This window comes from Siphateles boraxobius, unplaced genomic scaffold (assembly GCF_051911475.1).
Source record: "Siphateles boraxobius isolate OS27281-9 unplaced genomic scaffold, OSU_SipBor_1 8, whole genome shotgun sequence".
NCBI classification, from domain to species: Eukaryota; Metazoa; Chordata; class Actinopteri; order Cypriniformes; family Leuciscidae; genus Siphateles; species Siphateles boraxobius.
The window spans coordinates 6,809,092-6,828,792 of record NW_027509208.1 but is presented as its reverse complement, the minus strand read 5'-3'; the positions used below and the strand labels follow the sequence as shown (position 1 = coordinate 6,828,792).

The 19,701-nt window shown below is 37.8% G+C and overlaps 2 protein-coding genes across 3 annotated transcripts; one reads left to right on the top strand and one right to left on the bottom strand.

Annotated features, from left to right (window-relative positions):
• Nucleotides 1-418: 418 nt before the first annotated feature.
• Nucleotides 419-18,249, top strand: fmn1 (formin 1). Of its 2 annotated transcripts, XM_077220313.1 has the most exons (18): nt 598-3,195; nt 3,553-3,658; nt 4,447-4,508; nt 4,899-5,400; nt 5,635-6,325; nt 7,566-7,707; nt 8,481-8,568; nt 9,148-9,209; nt 9,992-10,080; nt 10,274-10,403; nt 10,606-10,752; nt 10,922-10,981; nt 11,751-11,871; nt 14,782-14,874; nt 16,744-16,795; nt 16,941-17,090; nt 17,315-17,396; nt 17,551-18,249. In XM_077220313.1, exons 1-18 carry the CDS (start codon nt 1,270-1,272, stop codon nt 17,593-17,595), a joined length of 4,548 nt encoding a protein of 1,515 aa, XP_077076428.1. In that variant the 5' UTR covers nt 598-1,269; the 3' UTR covers nt 17,596-18,249. The 2 variants fall into 2 exon arrangements, with proteins under 2 accessions (XP_077076427.1, XP_077076428.1); XM_077220312.1 differs by having other exon boundaries at nt 419-3,195; nt 4,899-6,325.
• Nucleotides 17,851-19,586, bottom strand: grem1a (gremlin 1a, DAN family BMP antagonist). Its single transcript, XM_077220317.1, has 2 exons — nt 19,468-19,586; nt 17,851-19,134 (listed from the first exon to the last, which is right to left on the bottom strand). The coding sequence occupies exon 2, from the start codon at nt 19,131-19,133 to the stop codon at nt 18,600-18,602; it is 534 nt and encodes a 177-aa protein (XP_077076432.1). The 5' UTR covers nt 19,134; nt 19,468-19,586; the 3' UTR covers nt 17,851-18,599.
• Nucleotides 19,587-19,701: the final 115 nt, after the last annotated feature.

Below are 19,701 nucleotides of genomic sequence, written 5' to 3'. Positions count from 1 at the left end.
AAGATGAAGAAGATGAAATCGTCATTGTCCCACATGTCTCTCCTGACCATGACCTCACTGTGAGTATTAGTTTTATTTTTTAAAGATTTGTAGTGAACCATTATTGTGTATTGTTTTAAATTGATGTATATATGTCACACAAAAAAACAGTATTAAGAAAAAAAAACTATTATATATTTTCATGTGATGTAAAAATGTATATTTAGTATTATTATTTGGTCTATTATTTAAAACGTGCTAAAGAATCTCTATTTCTACATTGTTTCTTCCTTGTGGATTACTGTAGTAAAAACATACCTGTGACGGTGTCAGGAGAACTAGTCTCTACAAACAAAACCATAGGTGACAAAACAAGGATGTAGGTGGGGTTAACAGGTTAATCGTGGTGATTAATGTGATGTTATCCTGTGTGAATTGGACAGAAGGAGATATCCAGCTTTACAGAAGCAGGATAGACTGTCTTGTCTGCACAGTTACTCTTACTGGAGTTTTGTGTGCTCTTCTGGGTGTGGTACTGAGATGCTACTTCTTTCTCATGGATGACTGAGAGCGGGACCAGAAATCCTGTCATGTGGCAGAAAATAAGTGGGTGGAGCACTCACTGCCTGTATTGGTATCTCAGGATTTAATGTTTTGCCGTATGCGCTTTTGTAGCAAATTGTGGATTAAGAGCAAGTACAATATCTATAAATGGAAAAGAAAGAAGAGTAAAGGCTAAATAAAAGTAAAGGTTGGATAAAGGGAGCAAGCTGCATGCTGGCACTATTTTGGAATGTCGTTGCGGAATATTTTTTCCATTTCTTTTTCCGTCCTTTAATGAGAGCCTGAGAACAGCACCTCTGGTCTTTAATGCACATTTTCCTGGCATCCATGATTCTGGAAACTTCATGTAAGGACAACATGTTACGAAAATAAAGACACATTAGTCTTTAACCAAACTCAAATTATTTTAGTAAAACAGCAGTTTTTTATACCAGTAGAAGACTACTAAATGGAACTCATACTGAGTATAGTAGGAATAAATTTGTATTCATAATTTGTCAATGGTTGTTCAGCAGAAGAGCTTGACATTCAGGGATGGGTGAATGGACTTGGGAAGGCTATTGGAAAGCTGGAATTCTTTTTTTTTTACTGCAAACATAGACATATCAGTTTTACCTATAGTTTGAATTTTGACTTTGTTTTTGGTTTTAATCACTTGTGGAATATTCTTGTTTGAATACAGACTAAATTTGATCTGAAATAGACTGTGAACCATACTGGAAGGAAATGGAGAGTAAGCCCATCAATAAATTTTTTGACAAATTAACAAACTTTTTTAATCATCATGAAAAACATGAACTCCAAACACTGACTGAGGAGAGTCCAGATTTGACTTCTTTTTGCTCTTTGACTAAGGAAAGAGAGGTTAATGGTCAACAAAAAGTTGTTCAAAGGCAGGATGGTTTTGATGATCAAGGGGAAGATTTTGCTATAATTGTTACGATTTTACATACAAACGCTGAGGAAGACAAGACAAAGGACCATGTCAACAGATCAGAGCATCAGAATGTCAATAAAATAGATTTTTCTTCAGAAAAGGAGGAAGTGGACTTAGACCTCAATGTTCTGCACCAGAGAGATAATTACAGTAAAACATCAGTTGTGCACCAGACTGTCCAGGATGTAACAGATGGTCAAGCTGACACACCGTCTAAATCACTTAGCAAAGTCTCTGCCAGTGGCAGTGCTAACAGGCTGGACAAACAACTTGAGGATCCAGTAATCGGTACAGTGGATAATAAAGAACCTGTTTTCAGAGAAGGACACAGACTCAATCAGGACATATCTGCAAATGAGACAGTTGTTATGGAATCAGATAACTCCAGCAATGAGGAGCTGTTTGCTGAGGAAGAACCATTGAAAGAGAGAGTCTTCACAGACAATCAAGGCAGAAATGATTTTTTAATAAAAGAGTCTTTGAATTCATCCACAAACAACAATAACGGCATTTCAGTGCAAAGTCACCGGGAAGTATCTGCTCCTGAGAGCAAAATAGAGTCTGGTGGAAATCTTCAAAACACTGCAGATGTTTCAGAGGTAACCAAATCTGGTGTAAATGAACAAACTCTGACTAACCACAAGGCATCTGCAAACATGGACGTTCAGACCACATTAGCACATTGTGAAGTTCATAATCTCACGGATAAAAAGGTTCTTTCATCAAACTCACCTGTGAACACCAGAACTGTGGTCATCACTCTTACACGTGTTGAAGCTCTTTCTGCAGGACCGTGTGTTGATACTGAAGAGATCCAACTGAGAGATGAGACTGCAGGTAGCCAAGCTATATGCAATGAAAGCAGCGCAAGTTCAGACAGCATTTTTGTGGACGTCCATCCACCTACTACAAGCCAGGTGAACCAAATGAGACATTTTGAGGCTGGGGGTGCGATTTTAACATGTTCTGACCTCTGTGACACTGAAGAACACAGTTCCAGTTCATCTAAACTAGATAACAAGACTAATTCAGAAACAGATCCCGTGCCTTCAGTCATCCAGGTGGAGACAAAAATGCATACAGAGGGAGAAATGAATAAAGAGAGTGTGGAAGAAATAATACAAGAAGACATCATGTTAGATACAGATTCATCTTCCACTGAGAAGACCACAAAAGACCAAACCATACTCTCCTCCACTGCAGTAAAAGAGAAACCGCTCCAACTGTCGTCCCTCTTCACTGGGCTGCTCAGCCCCAAGAAAGAAGCACTTGAGGAAAATGAAACTACTGAGCAGCCCCAAAGCCCTACCAAACGAGGACTTTTTACCGATCAGTCTAAGAAAGAAGTCAAGGGAGACTTCCTGGAACAGCTTACCCAATTCCTCAGCAAGGGGGAAGGGAAGAGAAAGCAAGAGAGCATGTCAAGCCCCCCACTGTCTCCAATCGGTCAGGACCCTGCTGAAAAGCCAGAGACTACTGTAGAGGAGCCGGTCATTCCCCAGTCTGAGGAAACCAACAAATCTACAAATGCAGAGACGGCCTTAGATGCATTGAAGGCTTTCTTCACAGTTAAATCTGCCAAAAAAGACACTTCAAATCGCATGGAGCTGGACATTGTAAAGAAGAAGATCAACAGGGACAAAGATGTCCTCAGAGCTTTCTTTGACCGGAACTCAACCAAGTCTCCAGACAACAAAGAAACTACGGATTCTAAAGTATGAAGTGAACAGATGATTGCATTTATTGGTGACATCTCATTATCAATGCATAATTTTTTAAATAAAGAGTCTTCCTTTATGTACACCTAAAAATATATATTATTTTATTTATTTATTTTTCACTCCTCTGCAGGGTCGTGGGGATGCAGCATATTTTTTGATTCATGTTTTTATTGTTTATTTATTTATTATTTATTTATTTTTATTCATCCCTCTGCAGGGTCATGGGGATGCTGCATCCTTTTCTTATTTCATTTCATCTGTTTATTTATTTATTTATTTATTTTTTAATTAGGTCCTTTAATTCAACAGATATTAACAATGCACATTAATTGTTGCTGTTTTGTGTCTTAGGCTGATGTGAGTGAGGAGCACACCCCAAAGCGACTTCAGACTATCTGGCCTCCACCAAAACTGAAAAATGAGGAGGAGAAGATTGGTCTCAAATACACGGAAGCTGGTAAGGGCTTATTGTATAATCGAAGAAGAAAACAAGCAGTAAGTGTAAATGTTTGCTCTAATTCAAATATTTGCCTTTGTATAAAATGTAACAACACTGTCCAAACAAATTCCACTACTCCTCCACCCCAAATGTGTTCCTAAAGGGCAACTCTGCAGATGAAATAACTTTAGATACAATATCACATTGTTTGTTACTTGTAAGAAAGTTAGTTTTCTCAGCAATGCAGTCATTAATCTTTTTGCATTGAAAACATAAATGTTTACATTCAATACTATTGTTTTATAATAAACCTTATTGACCATCCATAACATTGTCCCTATTGCAGTATCTTGTAGATTTAAAGGGTGTGGAGTCCTCAAACACACCTAAGCACACATACTCAGTGTGTGTTGTTGTCATATGCCTAAATATACTTGAGGAAATTAGTATTTCCCATACACAACTGTTTTCAACATTAATAATAGAAATGTTTCTTAATCAACTGATGAACCATGTGACACTGAAGACTGGAGTAATGATGCTAAAAATTCAGCTTTGCCAACACAGGAATATATTACATTATACAGTATATTAAAATATAAAACAGTTAATTAAAATTGTAATAATACTACTGTTTTTACTATATTTATACAGGTGAGCATAAAAGCCTTTTTCCAAAGACATTAAAAACTCTTACTGATCAAATGTTTGAACAGTTAGAGCACTATTTTATTGGGTTTCTGGCACTATTCAATACATTTTGTGATATATTTAGCTATAATGATGTCCTTGTTTTATATTCTCAGAGCATCAGGCTGCTCTTCTGCAACTAAAAAGAGAATGTAATGAAGAGGTGGAGAAGTTACAGGTGAGAAATTCAAGAACAGTATTTTACAACTGAAGGGAAACAGTTTACTAATAATATCAATAATTGAAAACCTCTCCCTGGAAGGCGTGTTTTCAGAATCAGTGCTTTTACAAATGTATTGTACTACACTGCTTATTGAATATAGTCACACTTATGCCACACTTCTTCTATAGAAGAAGCCAAATTACAATTTAAAGAAAACAAGCAAAACCCACTTTTCAAGAAAAAACATTTCACAAAAAAGCTTTCAAGATTTCAAAGATTGTGTTGTCTGCTAGGGCACTACTGAATATGTTACTTTAAAAAGTAATTTATCCATTTAGCAAACACTTTTATCAAATATTATACATTTTTTATTTACATATTGATGTTTGGACTCTTTAAATACAGGCCGAATTCAAACTTGACCTCTTCCGGTTAAAAGAGAAGAACGAAGACGATCTGTCCAGACTAGCGGTAACCATTGCAAGCTTACAAAGAGAGAAAGACAAAGATCTTCACAGAGATCACAGAGATGTTGCCGTGTCCACTGACGACTACGTCAAAACACGGGCCTTCCCCTCTGTGTGCATTCAGACAGACAGAGAGATATTCATCAGGTCTGAGGAGGCCAAGGAAGCGCAGAGCAGGAGTCTTGACCCCCTGCCTAAAAATGCTGACCTCAACTCAACAAAAAACTTGACTGAAAGACAAAAGACAGTTCCTCCACCAGCTGCCCCACCTGTATCACCTCAGTTACAGATGGATAGAAACAAGATTCCACCTCCCCCTCCTCCAACACCTGGCGCTTGCATTACTAATATACCTTCACTTCCTGCTCCGCCACTGGATAAGCCAGGAAGTGTGCCTCCTCCTCCTCCACCTCCACCTGGTTCTTGTACTCCTAATGCACCTTCACTTCCTGCTCCGCCACTGGATAAGCCAGGAAGTGTGCCTCCTCCTCCTCCGCCTCCACCTGGTTCCTGTACTCCTAATGCACCTTCACTTCCTGCTCCGCCACTGGATAAGCCAGGAAGTGTGCCTCCTCCTCCTCCGCCTCCACCTGGTTCCTGTACTCCTAATGTACCTCCACTTCCTGCTCCGCCTCCGCGTCCACCTCCACCTGGTTCTTGTACTCCTAATGCACCTCCACTTCCTGCTCCGCCTCCACCTCCACCTGGTTCTTGTACTCCTAATGCACCTCCACTTCCTGCTCCGCCTCCTCCTCCACCGCCACCTCCACCTGGTTCTTGTACTCCTTATGCATCTCCACTTCCTGCTCCGCCACTGGATAAGCCAGGAAGTGTGCCTCCTCCTCCTCCGCCTCCACCTGGTTCCTGTACTCCTAATGTACCTCCACTTCCTGCTCCGCCTCCGCCTCCACCTCCACCTGGTTCTTGTACTCCTAATGCACCTCCACTTCCTGCTCCGCCTCCACCTCCACCTGGTTCTTGTACTCCTAATGCACCTCCACTTCCTGCTCCGCCTCCTCCTCCACCGCCACCTCCACCTGGTTCTTGTACTCCTTATGCATCTCCACTTCCTGCTCCGTCACTGGATAAGCCAGGAAGTGTGCCTCCTCCTCCACCTGCTCCACCTCCACCTGGTTCTTGTACTCCTAATGCACCAGGAAGTGTGCCTCCTCCTCCACCTCCACCCATGACAGGATGTGGTCTTCCACCGCCACCACCCGTCCTCCACTCGATCTCTAATCCCACTCATGGAGTTGGTATCTTCCTCAGTACAGCAGCAGACAATCCTCCTCGCAAACGTTTAGTGGAGCCAGTCTGTCCAATGAAATCGCTCTACTGGACACGAATACAGATTCAAGATAACAGGTATCTCTCATCACCTTACCTCATGTTTTAATTGACATGGGGCAATGACATGATGCTTATTTGTTTAATTGTATCATTTCTTTTATTGTTTAATTTCTGGGTTATTTTTATGGAGGAAAAGTAAAAAATGCTTATAATGAAGAAAAAACTCAATAAGAAAATAAATGCTTATAATGAAGAGAAAACTCAGTAATAATAAAAAAATGCAAAAATCCCCCCCCCCCCCCCCCCCCAAAAATAAACAGGAACATTTATTTTATAGAAGGCCCCTCATAACTGTGTGAATGTCAATAAATATAAGATAATTATTTAAAGTCTGATTGATTGATTTAAGATATAATGATAAAGGGTTTAGCCACTGACTGTCTGTGTTGTTTTAGTATTATTTATATAGTATTATAGTATTTATTAATATTGTGAAGCAGCTTATATTTTTATATTTTCAATTTTAATTTTCAATTTGATTTAAGTTTTAGTGCTTTTGTTTAGTGCTTTTTATCAGATCTTTTTAGACAGCAATAACAACACTGAACACAATTCACTTTTACAAATAGATAAAAAGTACTTTAAACTAAAAATAAACATCATCCCACTCAACCTAAACCATAGACCTATAAACAACATTTCCATTGTTCCTCAATCAAAAGTTTCCTCAAAAATGCAATGTATGTCCACAAGTGACGCTGACATTTTCAACTCTCCCTCGTCAGACCTCATGGGAGGTTTAAGACAGACCACTGCAGACATGTGTCTGCATGAGGGGCCAGCCACAGGCTGAGCTGCAGTCTTGCCAGGACCTCTAGTGGCGGTGTGGATTTCTGTGGGATTCGGCTCCCCGGCCACCTCTGTGCTGTTGCAATGTTATTTGACTCCTCATGAAAGCTTTCTGCTCTCTTCAAGAGCATTTTGTCAAGCCAAAGCCTAACCCAGTCAAGCTTAGCAGTGCGCCGTCGTCCTGGCTCCTTAATTATTTTTATGGGAGGGAAAATTTAGCATGTCAGATTAGGCTACTCACATGCTGTTCCTGTTGATTTTCCTTTTCCTGCTTTCAGCCAAGGTTGCTCAGCAACAGTAAATAACTCACTTTACTCGTGTAACGTGGTTTTTACAGATGCTAGTATTAGGGAATGCTTTGGTTGGTGGCCTATGACTTTGAAGTGTGAAGATTCAATCACGATAAGCCTTAGACTGAGCAGAAACTGTTGTAAATCTCTCATCATCTCTCTCTGTCTTTTCTTAGGAGCGATATGCTATGGAGTTCCCTGGAAGAGCCACAGATAATAAACACCAATGATTTTGCAGAACTGTTTGCTAAAGCCACATCGCCCACCAAAAGAAAGCCCCTATCCGAAGCCTATGAGAAGAAAACCAAAGCCAGGAAGGTACCGCTCTGCCCTGGAGATAAGAAAAAATGATATAACATAGAGAGGATCTTATTCTGAATGGCAGTCCCATTCATTTTACACATTTGCTTTTTTATATCTATATAGCAAATGCAGTTTTGATAGCAAATGCGAGGTTGTGGGTTTGATTCAGCTAATTTTAAAAATGTTCTGTAAATTGCTTTGGATAAAATAAAAGTATCTGCTAAAATGCATAAATGTCATGCACTGCTTGGTTAGTTCAGAAAGTTCAGATTTGAGACGTGTCCACTAGGTGGAGCAGTTGTCAACACTTCCGAATTATATATATGACTGGAACACTAGCCCAACTAATGGATTCTATTTACTAATTACTTTTCTTAAACAGAAACATCATTTGTCGGGAGCAGTCACTTTAGGCTTTAAAATCCATTAATTTGATACAAATGCTTGTGCGTAATATCAGGATCCCACAAATGCCTCTACAATTGCCTTTAAAATTGATATAATTATATAAGAAATGAGGATAATTTGAAATAAATGAACCTGTCCATGAAATATGATCATGCCATTGTTACCTATGGGAGGTGGATTTTATAATGGAGGTTTGGAATTTCCCAAAGGTTCTTTTGTTATTTTTTCGTTCCTTTTTTGCATAATACAAGCATGAGTCCTTACGACATTGTATTTATATGATAGTGTAAGCAGAAGGCACTTATCTTATGATCAGAGTCATTTATAATTGTGGGTTGTCTAGTGAATATGGACTTTTTTTGATTGATGAACTTTTTTAGGTAATTAAATTACTGGATGGCAAGCGCTCTCAGGCTGTGGGCATCTTAATCTCAAGTCTCCACCTGGAAATGAAGGACATCCAGCAAGGTAAATCACACTGAACAGACTCATATATGCCGAGAAATACTCAACCACCAGCTCAGCAGTGTCGGGTTTTTTATTCTGTCCAGACTAATTTTGCATCCACTAATAATAAACAGACATGTTAGAGTGATTCATATTTGTGTGGCCTGGTTAGAAAAGGCAAGCTAAGACATGATGTTGAAATAATTCTGTATATAAAAACCTATCTTGTATCAATGTGATTGGCTCCAGCTCTTATCAAGGATAAATTGGCTGTATGTTTGTTAAATAAACTTGTCTTGTGGTTTACCACTAGAAATATTCTTTTGCATGTATAGCTATCAGCCCCACTTACCAAACATATACTTTTCACATTGACAATCTTGAATTCATCACAGCTTGCCTTAACATCGATTTTTTTTGTGATGATTTTAGTAAATTGAGCAAATTCAAAGTATATGTTTGGTAACATATAGTTACAGGAGGGGAAAAACTCTCAAATACATGTTTAGACTTTTACATTTACATATTACATCCATGACATGTATGTCCAATAACTAATCAGCCTTCTTGTATAGAGACTAATACTTCTTCATTTCACAGCTGTTTTGAATCTGGACAATTCTGTGGTTGACTTGGATGCTATTGAAGCCCTGTATGAAAATGTAAGTACCCTGCCACATTGGAAACGTACTTATGTACAGGCCCACACTAAATCATAGCCTCCAAAACAGTAGAACTACACAAGTCCTACACATTCGCACCCCTTGCATGTTTCTCTCCTTTTCAATTAGTAAAAATTGAGGTTGAGTATAAGTGTATGATGCCAATTTTTAGAGGAGTAAGAAATATGGATACTATAATTGTTTATAAAGCACTTATGTTCATTATTCTATTAAACTATTGTATTATGTGAGTTGTGTGTATTATTTGTTGTCACTTTAGGGATTATGGTATTTGTCATGGTGAAAAAGTAGTAAAACGGGATATAACTTTACACAGAAAAGGGTAATAAAAAAATTTTCCACACTAAAATCATGGTAACACTCATTTTGTTTACATTTTGTTGCTATACTAAAATAGTGAATACTGAATATTCATTGAATATTCAGTGAATACCCATTAACTTCCATTGTAAGTGTTTCACTGCAACTCAGTGGAAAAAGTGGAAATTCTTTTTTTGTGATCAAGGAATATGGATATTCCTTTTTAAAAAAAAGATACTTCAGAGGCCAATCAGATTTATTATACTTTATTTTACTTTATTTTAGATTTTTTTGAGTTCATTCTACACACATTTCTCCCCAGATTCTGTATCACCCTTCTTGTCTCTCTAGTTCCAGTTCCAACATAACTAAATAATAGATAGTTCCAGTGTGGTTTCATAAGTTTATGTGTGTATCATTGGTCAGTTTTCATATGAATGCGTCTGTTCTGTTTCTCCCAGAGAGCTCAGCCTGAGGAGTTAGAGAAGATTAAGAAACACTATGAAACCTCAGACGGGGAGCAGGTCAAACTACTGGACAAGCCTGAACAGTGAGATATTCCAGAAACACACCAGATAACTCACTTTTTTATGCAACTAGTCACTCACAAGGGCACTTTCTATATGCTCTTTGCAATGTATACTTCTCTAAAGTTCCTTCATTTGAAAACAAACGAAGAAAAAGTAGTGTTTTCAACACTGCGCACTTTAGGTTGACAGATGTTCATTGCTTTTCCTTGACAGATTCCTGTATGAACTCTCCCAGATCCCTGAGTTCTCCAGTCGAGTTCACTGTTTGATTTTTCAGTCGAAGTTCACTGACGCCGTTGCCTCCATACAGCGCAAGACCGAGATTATTCTCCACGTCTGCAAGGTACAAAGGCATTTTCAAAGAGGTCAGACCTCGGATATTATCAAACATTTGATAAAGTATCGATGCTGGCATTCTTAAGAGCAAAAAGCAGCCCTTCAGGCAGCTGCGGTTTATTCAAGAGAGGTCTAAGTGCTTGCTTTGTCTCCTACATCTCCATGTGATAAATGCACAAATAAATGTTTTAGTGTCTTTTGTGTTTTAGTGTCTTTTGGAGAAAGATAGTGTGAGGAAGGTGATGGGACTGGTGCTTGCTCTGGGAAACTACATGAATGGAGGGAGCAGAGCTAGAGGACAGGCCGACGGCTTTGGGCTTGAGATTCTTCCCAAGCTTAAGGATGTCAAGAGCAGGGTAAAGATTTTCTACATTTCATGAGCCTATGTTTGGAACTGTGAAAACACTATAACCTCACACATTGAGGTGTTTGATAGAGCCTGATAGAGCACGATTTGTTATTTTTGTTTGCTAGCAGTTTGTACAGAATGACATGTTTTTGACATAATTCTCTATAAATCTACAGGAAAATCACATTAGTCTGTTGGACTACATTGTTTCCTACTATCTGCGTCACTTTGATGAGGTAAACATGAGCATGTAACCTTTCACTTGCAGTTTGTTTATTTTGCACACTGCAGATTTTCAGTCAGTGTCATGACTCATTTTTCATTCTATCTATTAATTTATGGAGTGATACATGACAAATGCAATTTATACCATGTCTTCAATAAACTTTTTCTATTATAAACGCGTTTTTAATTTCTAAATTGAAATTAATTTTGATAGGTGGCATAAACTAAAAAATGTCAAGGTGCTATCATAATAAAAAAAAGTTTTTAACAAAATTGCTTCACGGTGTATTAAATGTAAACTTTTATTGTAAAGACATTTATAATGTTACATAAGATTTCTATTTCAAATAAACGCTGTTCTTTTGAACTTTCTATTAATCAGAGAATACTGTAAAAAAAAAAAATTATCACGGTTTGCCCAAGTTTATTAGATTGATTTCTGAAGGATCATGTGACATTGAAGACTGGCTTAATGTCTGCTGAAAAATAATCACAGGAACAAATTACATTACAATTAAATTAATAACATTAATGTAATTACATTACATTAAATTAAGTTGATTTTTTTTTTTTGAATTTTAATAATATTTAACAATATTAGTGTTTTCACTGTATTTTGATCAAATAAATGTAGGTGAGCATAAGAAACTTCTTTCAAAAACATTACAAAATCTTTCCATCCACAAATATTTCTAAGAACATTTGTTTTAATCTAGATCTTTAAGTCTTTCTTGGCCATGGATACTCATATGTTTCACTGACCCTTCAATCTCTCTCCAGAACGCTGGGACAGAAAAGAGCATCTTTCCTTTGCCTGAACCTCAAGATGTTTTCCTTTCTTCTCAAGTGAAGTTCGATGACCTCTCAAAGGATCTCAGGAAGATGAACAGAGACTTGACAGGTAAGAATTACCAAAAACACTCTCAAGGTCTTCAGAGATGATTTTAGCGTGCCACTGATTTACTATAGCATCAAAAGAAGCAAGATTACATGGGTTTGGGTGGATGGATGTCTGCAATCCCGCAACATGGCTCCAGCTGAATCCTGAGGACTTTACAGCATCTGTTAGCAACAACTCATTATTAAACCACATTAGATCAGGTGGAATATACAGACGTGTTTGCCTATGTATATATGTGCACGCACAGATGCAGAGACGAAGTGGAGTCTGTGTGATTTTGCCATGGCGCCTTTTAGATATGACTTTAATCCTGCCCATCAGATGCTCTGGCATTGTGTGATTCTTTAGCTCCGTCGCAGGGGCCAAAGGCTACAGTGCTTTTGGCGCTTATGTAATCTGAGAGAAGAGCGGCTTATCGCTGACGGGATGGGCTTTATCTGCGCAGAGATGCACTGCCATTCTCCTGCTACACTGTATCAGTCCGTGTTCAGTGTGGCCCCGCAGATGTGTGTCAGAGATTCTTTTCTTTACCTCTCAACAAGCCTTTCTTATCGGGCGACGGAGAGACTGCCAAATCTGGCCCATCGCGCTCTCCCTTTTTTGTCCTGCTGTTTGAACTCCCCTCATGACTGAGAGAGAATCATGTCTTTGTTTTTCATGCTGTGTTTGTTCGATTTATTCAAATTACTTACAGCCCCACTGAGGTTTTGGCTGCTCAAGGTGACCGCATTTGTCTGCGATGTAATTTTGCGGAGCAGAAAAGTGCTGCACTAATCAAATTAGTCACTGTGTGCCTACACAAAAAGGGAATGTCCCTGTGATTTTATTTTCCAGAGACAATGATGACAACATTGTGAAGCACATCTACTGCATTGAGACTCCACAGCTGATTCATCTGGCTTGCATTTGAGACATCTTTTTGATCTCTTTGAGATCATTGTGGCAGTGGTTTGGCTCGCCGAGGTCCACGGTTGAGAAAACCTGAATGTAGCTGTGAGCCGCCTTGGTGGACACACTATATGAGGATCTAATCAATTTAAACTATAATTGATATTTTGCCTGGAAATGCTGCGGAAAAGATTCCCAACCGTTTCTTCATTCCCAGCTGTGTTCACAGTTTACACAAATGCTCAATAAAAACAGTAGTATGTGTAGCCTTATCCGGGGTGAGATGCAGATGGAGCGTATCCAACAGTCCCGGGTTCCCATCAGGGTGTATTATGACTGAGGTAGGAGACTGGCTCCTCTGATCCTCTGATTGGACGTTAAACAAACAGTGTTGTGTAGGTCCACGGGTGATAGTGTCTATCTGAGGATGTGATCAGAGGTGCATCAAAACAGATCTTAGAGAAAAAGACATTTGATAACCTCTGACTCTGTCACAGGTGGAGCTTTAGCTCTATGGTGTTTTCTTGACAATAGGTTATGAAAGTGTAAACAAAAAGGGTTTAAAGAGAGAGTTTTGCCAAAAAAGAAACAAATGCCATCCTTTATTCAGCCTCATTAAATTTCAAACCTGTATGATTTTCTTTCTTCTGTGAAACAGAAAAGAAGATATTTTGAGAAATGTCATCATACAATGAAATTCTTTGGGGTCCAGTGCTGTTTTGGACCCCATTGACTTTCATTGTTGGAGCAGTTGTATGTATATTATACAGTTATTACAATATCCAACATGCATAGAAGGCTGACGCTCAGCTTGTTTATAGACTTTGGAAGTTCCCCCATTACTGTAACCATTGTTTTTACAGATGTAATCGACATAATTCACTGCGCTGATGCCATAATTAAGGCACTAACAGCATTTGCTTCATCAGCAGGAAGTGCTTTCATTCTATGTGCAAGTAATTAGTGATGCCATAATGGCTTTGACCGCAGTAGCTGTTGTTTTAGATGACTTGATAAAACCAACTTAAGCTGAAGTTGTGAATGGTTGTTGGACTTCTGGTAAAAAAGCAGTTGTTGCCTACTCAGAATGTGAGCTGAGTGATAAACATGGCCACATACATTCTATTTAGTACATAATATTAAGTAAATATTTTTTATTAGTTTCACCAATGATATATTTTGGAATACTGTATATGTTTTTGAAATAAGTCTCTCAGGCCATCTAAAGCTGCATTTATATAACCAAAATACAGTAAAAACAGTAATATTGTGAGATATTATTACAATTTAAAATAAGTTCTATTTTTCTATTTCTATTTCAAATGTATTTATTCCTGTGATGGCAAAGCTGAATTTACATCATCATTACTCCAGTCTTCAGTGTCACATGATCCTTCAGAAATCATTCTAATTTGAATGAGAAACATAAGAACACTGCTTAAGAAACCTTTCTTACTATTATCAGTGTTGAAAACAGTTGTGCTAGTGAGTATTTTTGTAGATAAATATTTTTCAGGATTATTTGGTGAATAGAAAGTTAGAAAGTTTTGTAACATTATAAATGTCTTTACTGTGACCTTCAATTTAATGCATCCTTGCTGATTAAAAATACTCAGACCCCCAACTTCTGAACAGTAGTATATATTTAATTTTTTATTATTATTTATTTAGAACTTTTTATTAGTGTCACCGATAATGCCCAATCACTTATCTTTATCATCTTAATCAACACTATCTACTTGTAAAATAATATTCTGGTTAAATATTATTATATAAGCTTATTAGTAATGTGATTACTACACAACGCAGTTGTGTGCTTCTTGGCTTTTTTTTCAAGATCTGGGTTATTGGAATAAAAAGTAAACGCTCATGGTGGTCTAACAGAAAAAAAACTGTTTAGTTTAGGATAAAATATTGCGTTAAAGTTAGTGTAAACTTTGTTTTACAATGACTGGCTTCTGAAAATTGAACCTGGTCGGGGATTTTACTCTAACCCAGTGTTATTCCTTTTGTCTTGTACAGTTTGTGAAAAGGATGCTCTAACCGTGTGTACCAACTCGTCTCAAGGGCACATACATCCCTTCAAGGAGAAAATGGACTTTTTCGTTGCCAACGGTGAGCTAAGCTATGCTATGATGCGTGAGATTAGCCCACATTACCTTTTAGAAGAGGATCTGAATTCAAGGTTTTTAAGTTATCTAATTATGTGCTCCGTCATATCAGCCGATCCTTCGTCTTCCTTGTTCAGATAAAGTCTAGTTGGTCTCTTAGACGACCTGCCTCTCTAGAAGATTGAAGGAGAGGAGTACAAATGTTTGCTTAGATTGTACAGGATTGTTTTGTTTTGCAGATCATAGAGCCAGATATATGGAGTTATAAACTGGATTAGACAACGTTATTGAACTAGACAAATGAGATTTATAAAACAAATGAGATTAATAAGACAAATAAGATTAATAAAACAAATAAGATTAATAAAACAAATAAGATTAAGGGCCCTATCATACACCCGGCGCAATGCGGCGTGAGTCTTTTTAGCTAATTTCGTCCCGACGCAGTTGTAATTTTCATGTCCTACGCCACGTTGTTTAAATATCAAATGCATTTGCGCCCATTTGTGTGCCTATGGGCGTGCTGGTCTGAAATCAAGGTGTGATCGGGGCCAATTAATGGCGCGTTGCTATTTTGAGGCAACTGGAATAGACTGCGCCATTGACCAACTGAAACCAGGTCTAAAGTCAATGGTGCAATATTTTGTTTGTTATTTAAAGTTAGTAATGCGAGCCTATAGGAGGGTCCACAATGCACACTCTGCTTATTAAACACACAGGGCACACAAATATGCCAAATATTAAAAATAAAAGGATTACAATGTAAACGGTTATTATTGTGTACATAAAGATATGGTGGAATCTGTCCCGTAGATGGTCTGCTTGTGCACTTTAACCTTGCGCACGAGCAGATCCGTTTCCTCTCTGGAGTGTGTCCACTATCAATGGGAGATGAGACACTGATTGGTTTATTGCACGTAAAGCCCAAAACACACCCATTACTAATTAAGAGAATAGGGACAACCCTTTGAGACCATTTTTCCTGTCGTTAAACTAGCAAAAGTGGATTCGGACACGGCCTGCGCTTCGATCGTTAAAATAGGGCCCTAATTCTGTGTGTGGTTTATGTATATAGCAGCAGGTTTAAAACAAAGCTTTTCCTTTCCTCACATTCTTCCTACTACAATTTTTTGATTGTCTCCACTACACAGATAAGACAGCACACATCCTGCAGTCATGAAAAATATCTGCCGTATGCCCTTTTGGGGACCTGATAAGTGTCTGTGACTGCCTACCTGTACAAGATTGCTGGTCAGGTTCAGAAGACAGACACAGAGATAGGAATCAGAGAGACTTTGGCTATGAAGCAGACTTCTTAGTAAAGGAGAAACATCAGTTGTAACATTGTCTTTGAGGCCCTGTTGGAAAGGCTAGGAATTTGGGACCATAACATTATTGGTAGCATGACTGACAAAGCAGTGTATGAAGGTTTTCTTAAAGTAATGAGCAAACATTATTCCACTAACATGAATAGAATGTTAATTCAGAGTTATCTGGTCTAATATTCTCAAAATGTTCGCTCAAAAACATTATTTATACATCATTCATGGAACTTTTTTTTCTTTTAGTTGGACGTTCTTCTAAAAAGATATTACTGCCCGTTTAAAAACTTTATAAACTTTATTTCAGACCCTGGGGGATCCATAACACAATAAAAACACACAGAGTAAAACACAGAAATACAAAACGGTCTTAGAACATAATTTTGTTAGCTGGGATATGGCTGCTAAAGTTAAGATCCTGAAGTAATAGAAGAGATATTGGCTCTCAATATTGAAACCATTTGCAGGAGTCTTTATGAAAATGAAAAATGTGGTACTGATTATGATACAATCTAAATGCAAATGTTGATACACATCTTTTCATTTTACAGCACAAAATGAGCTAACTGCTGTGGAACATCAAGTGATATCAGCACGTAAAAGGTACACGCACATCACTCTTGAAGAAATTATTACAAAAAATGCAAACTTCATAAAGATTTTTGAGATTTAGTTACATTAATTTACAATTATGGACATCCTAAAAAGCCGGGTTGTTTTCTGGTGCTTCATGTCTTTTCTTCCTCAGCTTCTCTTACCTAGTGGAGTATTTTGGGCTGCAGTCACGTTCCGGGGAGCAGGAGATTGTGCCAGGCCATGTTTTCACATTTTGGTTTGAATTTTGCAATGACTTTAAGATCAGATGGAAGAGAGAGAACAAGGTCATATCCAAACTGAGGTGAGAAGTTAACAGTATCTTGAGTATCTAGCATTATATTTTCTAGTTTACAGCTGCTCTAACCAATCACACAATGTGATAACCAAGTTAAGGGTAATTTTGTCACTGACAGTTGATGTTTTTATTGAATTTCAGCATTAAAACTTGCTGGATTTGAAACATTGCGGATAAATGAAATGCAATCCATCTGCACATATTTTTATTTTTTTTATTTTTTACTTCAGAATCAAAGAGGCCCAACAGTCTGTGCGCAACATGACAGCAGAGAAAAAGATTGAGACCAGAAGGGCCAATGCGAACGGACTGGTAAGCGTCTGTCTTCATTGGTGGCAGATAGATAAGCAAACACTAGTAGCTATTGTTCTTTTATGAATCCGATTTTTAAAACATTCATGAATAATGTAAGCACACCTGAATAAGAGTTCAAAATGATGTATTTTCTGTATGTTTTTTATGACAGAAAGAGAGACTGCGTCTGAAAGAAGCAAGTCTGACCACCAGTTGACCCTTTCTCCAGACTGCATGTTACTGTACAGGATGACAGCCTGTCCGGATTTAGTGGATCACTCACTTGCACATTTATGATCCAAAGATCCCTTTGACTATGGTTTAGATATGAATGAATGTTGTTCAAAGTGAGAAACATTTATGAAATGTTTATATTACAACTCAATCTGCTCTGGAATCTTCACCAGTCTAAACAATTAAGCCTTCAAACGTGTTAAAAAATCTCGATATCTGTCTTGGAAAAAGTAGTAACTTTATTTTGTATATTGAGTAACAAAGTTGTGTAACTTTTTATTGTCATATTAAATAATTACAGAATATTACAAAACACAAAGATAATGTACATGTAAAATAATACAATTTTAAACTATCCTTATCAGTTTTATTTTGATCAGCATCACACATTTATTATTGATGTCAGTTGCTGCTTCATCACATCTCATTGCCATTTAATCACAGTAATATTGTTCCTTTTGCGATAAACGCATCATTGTAAAAAGTTTTCTTTGTTATACAAACATAACTGTCCATCCATTTAATTGTTTCTTCGCCAGTCATGAAATTCAAAGGGATCAAGAAGGTTGTAACTCTGGCACGGCACCTCATTCATTTGACATTACTTGCATGAAGGATAAAAACACATTGGAATGTTTTTGTTTGTTTGTTTGTTTGTTTGTTTGTTTACTAAATTACTTATTTACACCTAATCTATCTACATTACAAAGGTATCTACATTGATCCACACAGTGGAAAACAATAAGCATATTATGTCATACTTTTTTATAGTATTATAACTAATGCAACTTGTTTTATAGTAATGGCATCAATTGTATTTCTTCACAATATAAAGGCCACATTTACTGACTTTTTGACTTAACGAGTAACAATTTAGGAAACAAATCGATAATGCTCCTTCATTATTAAGCTATAGGAGTGCATTGAATATTGACTTTCAGACAAACACACACACACAAATTGCCTACAACAATGACGTCAGCAAGTTTAATCCAAGTCGACAGAAGTACAGCGGCACTGTTTCACGCGGCGCACGCGCTTCCTCTTGGTGCTGGGGATCTGCCCGGGACAGATGAGCGTGTAAGTGACAGTCGTGTAACTCTTTGGCTTACACACGGAGCACGACTGAAACGCACCGTCCTCTTGATAAACGTGTCGAGGTATGTAGAATGAGTTGCACTGTCCGTAACAGAAGCGATTGATGATGGTTAGCGGCTGGCACCCGTCCTCGTAAATCATCAGTTTCAGCGGCTGCGTTTTACACCAGTCAAGTTTGAGATAACGGCGCTCCGTTACGTGTAAAGCCTCCTGGCTGGAGTCCAGCACCTCGTCCCCGACTGAAGGCGGTCCCATTCCCCCAGAACTAGCCTGCGGTGTCTGCGGTGACTGTTCCGACTGGTTTGGACTGTATTTATTTGGGTGAGGAATGGCGCCTTGAAATCCCCCGGTTCCCCTGATCTTCGCCGGATTGCAGAGCAGCCACAAGACCACGATAGTGACAGCTAATGCTGCTTTAGTCATTCTTTTACAAGAAAAAAGAGATACAACATTATTTTATTATATATAGCCTAATATATATATATATATACAATATTATATCATTTTTATAAAACTTTTCATTTATATAATTAACACATACAGCTACCAAACCTATTTGAAAGCATATATAAAATGATCAATTATTTAACCAAATTTAAAAATAAATAAAAAATGCTAAGTTTTTCAAGTTCTTTACATAATTCAAGTTCTCTACATAATTTTGAGAGCCAACTGCTATTTCCCTCTGGCAACTTATTTCTTTAAACGCATTTCAGATGTGATTTAAACTAAATATCCAGTAGATATGCGCACTTACCTCAGATTAATAATGGTTCAAACTTCTTCACATGGACTTCAGCTGTTCTCAAAGGTCTTTGTGTATCATTACAAACTACAATTAAAAATAGGTTGAACCAAAAGTTCCAGAGCTCAGAGTCAAAATAAGGTATGGAGCTGTGTTCTGAGCACTGACATTTAAGAGAATGGGGCAGTCCACGCCTCCTTAGCCTAAAGTCATTCACAGCACTTTGGGGATGGTCCAGTGCTTTTA

Coding starts and splice junctions, on each gene's coding strand:
- fmn1 (XM_077220312.1), top strand. CDS start 1,270: ATGGAGAGTAAGCCCATCAATAAATTTTTTGACAAATTAACAAACTTT. Junction 6,326..7,565: donor ATACAGATTCAAGATAACAG/GTATCTCTCATC, acceptor GTCTTTTCTTAG/GAGCGATATGCTATGGAGTT. Junction 11,872..14,781: donor GATGAACAGAGACTTGACAG/GTAAGAATTACC, acceptor TGTCTTGTACAG/TTTGTGAAAAGGATGCTCTA.
- grem1a (XM_077220317.1), bottom strand. CDS start 19,133: ATGACTAAAGCAGCATTAGCTGTCACTATCGTGGTCTTGTGGCTGCTC.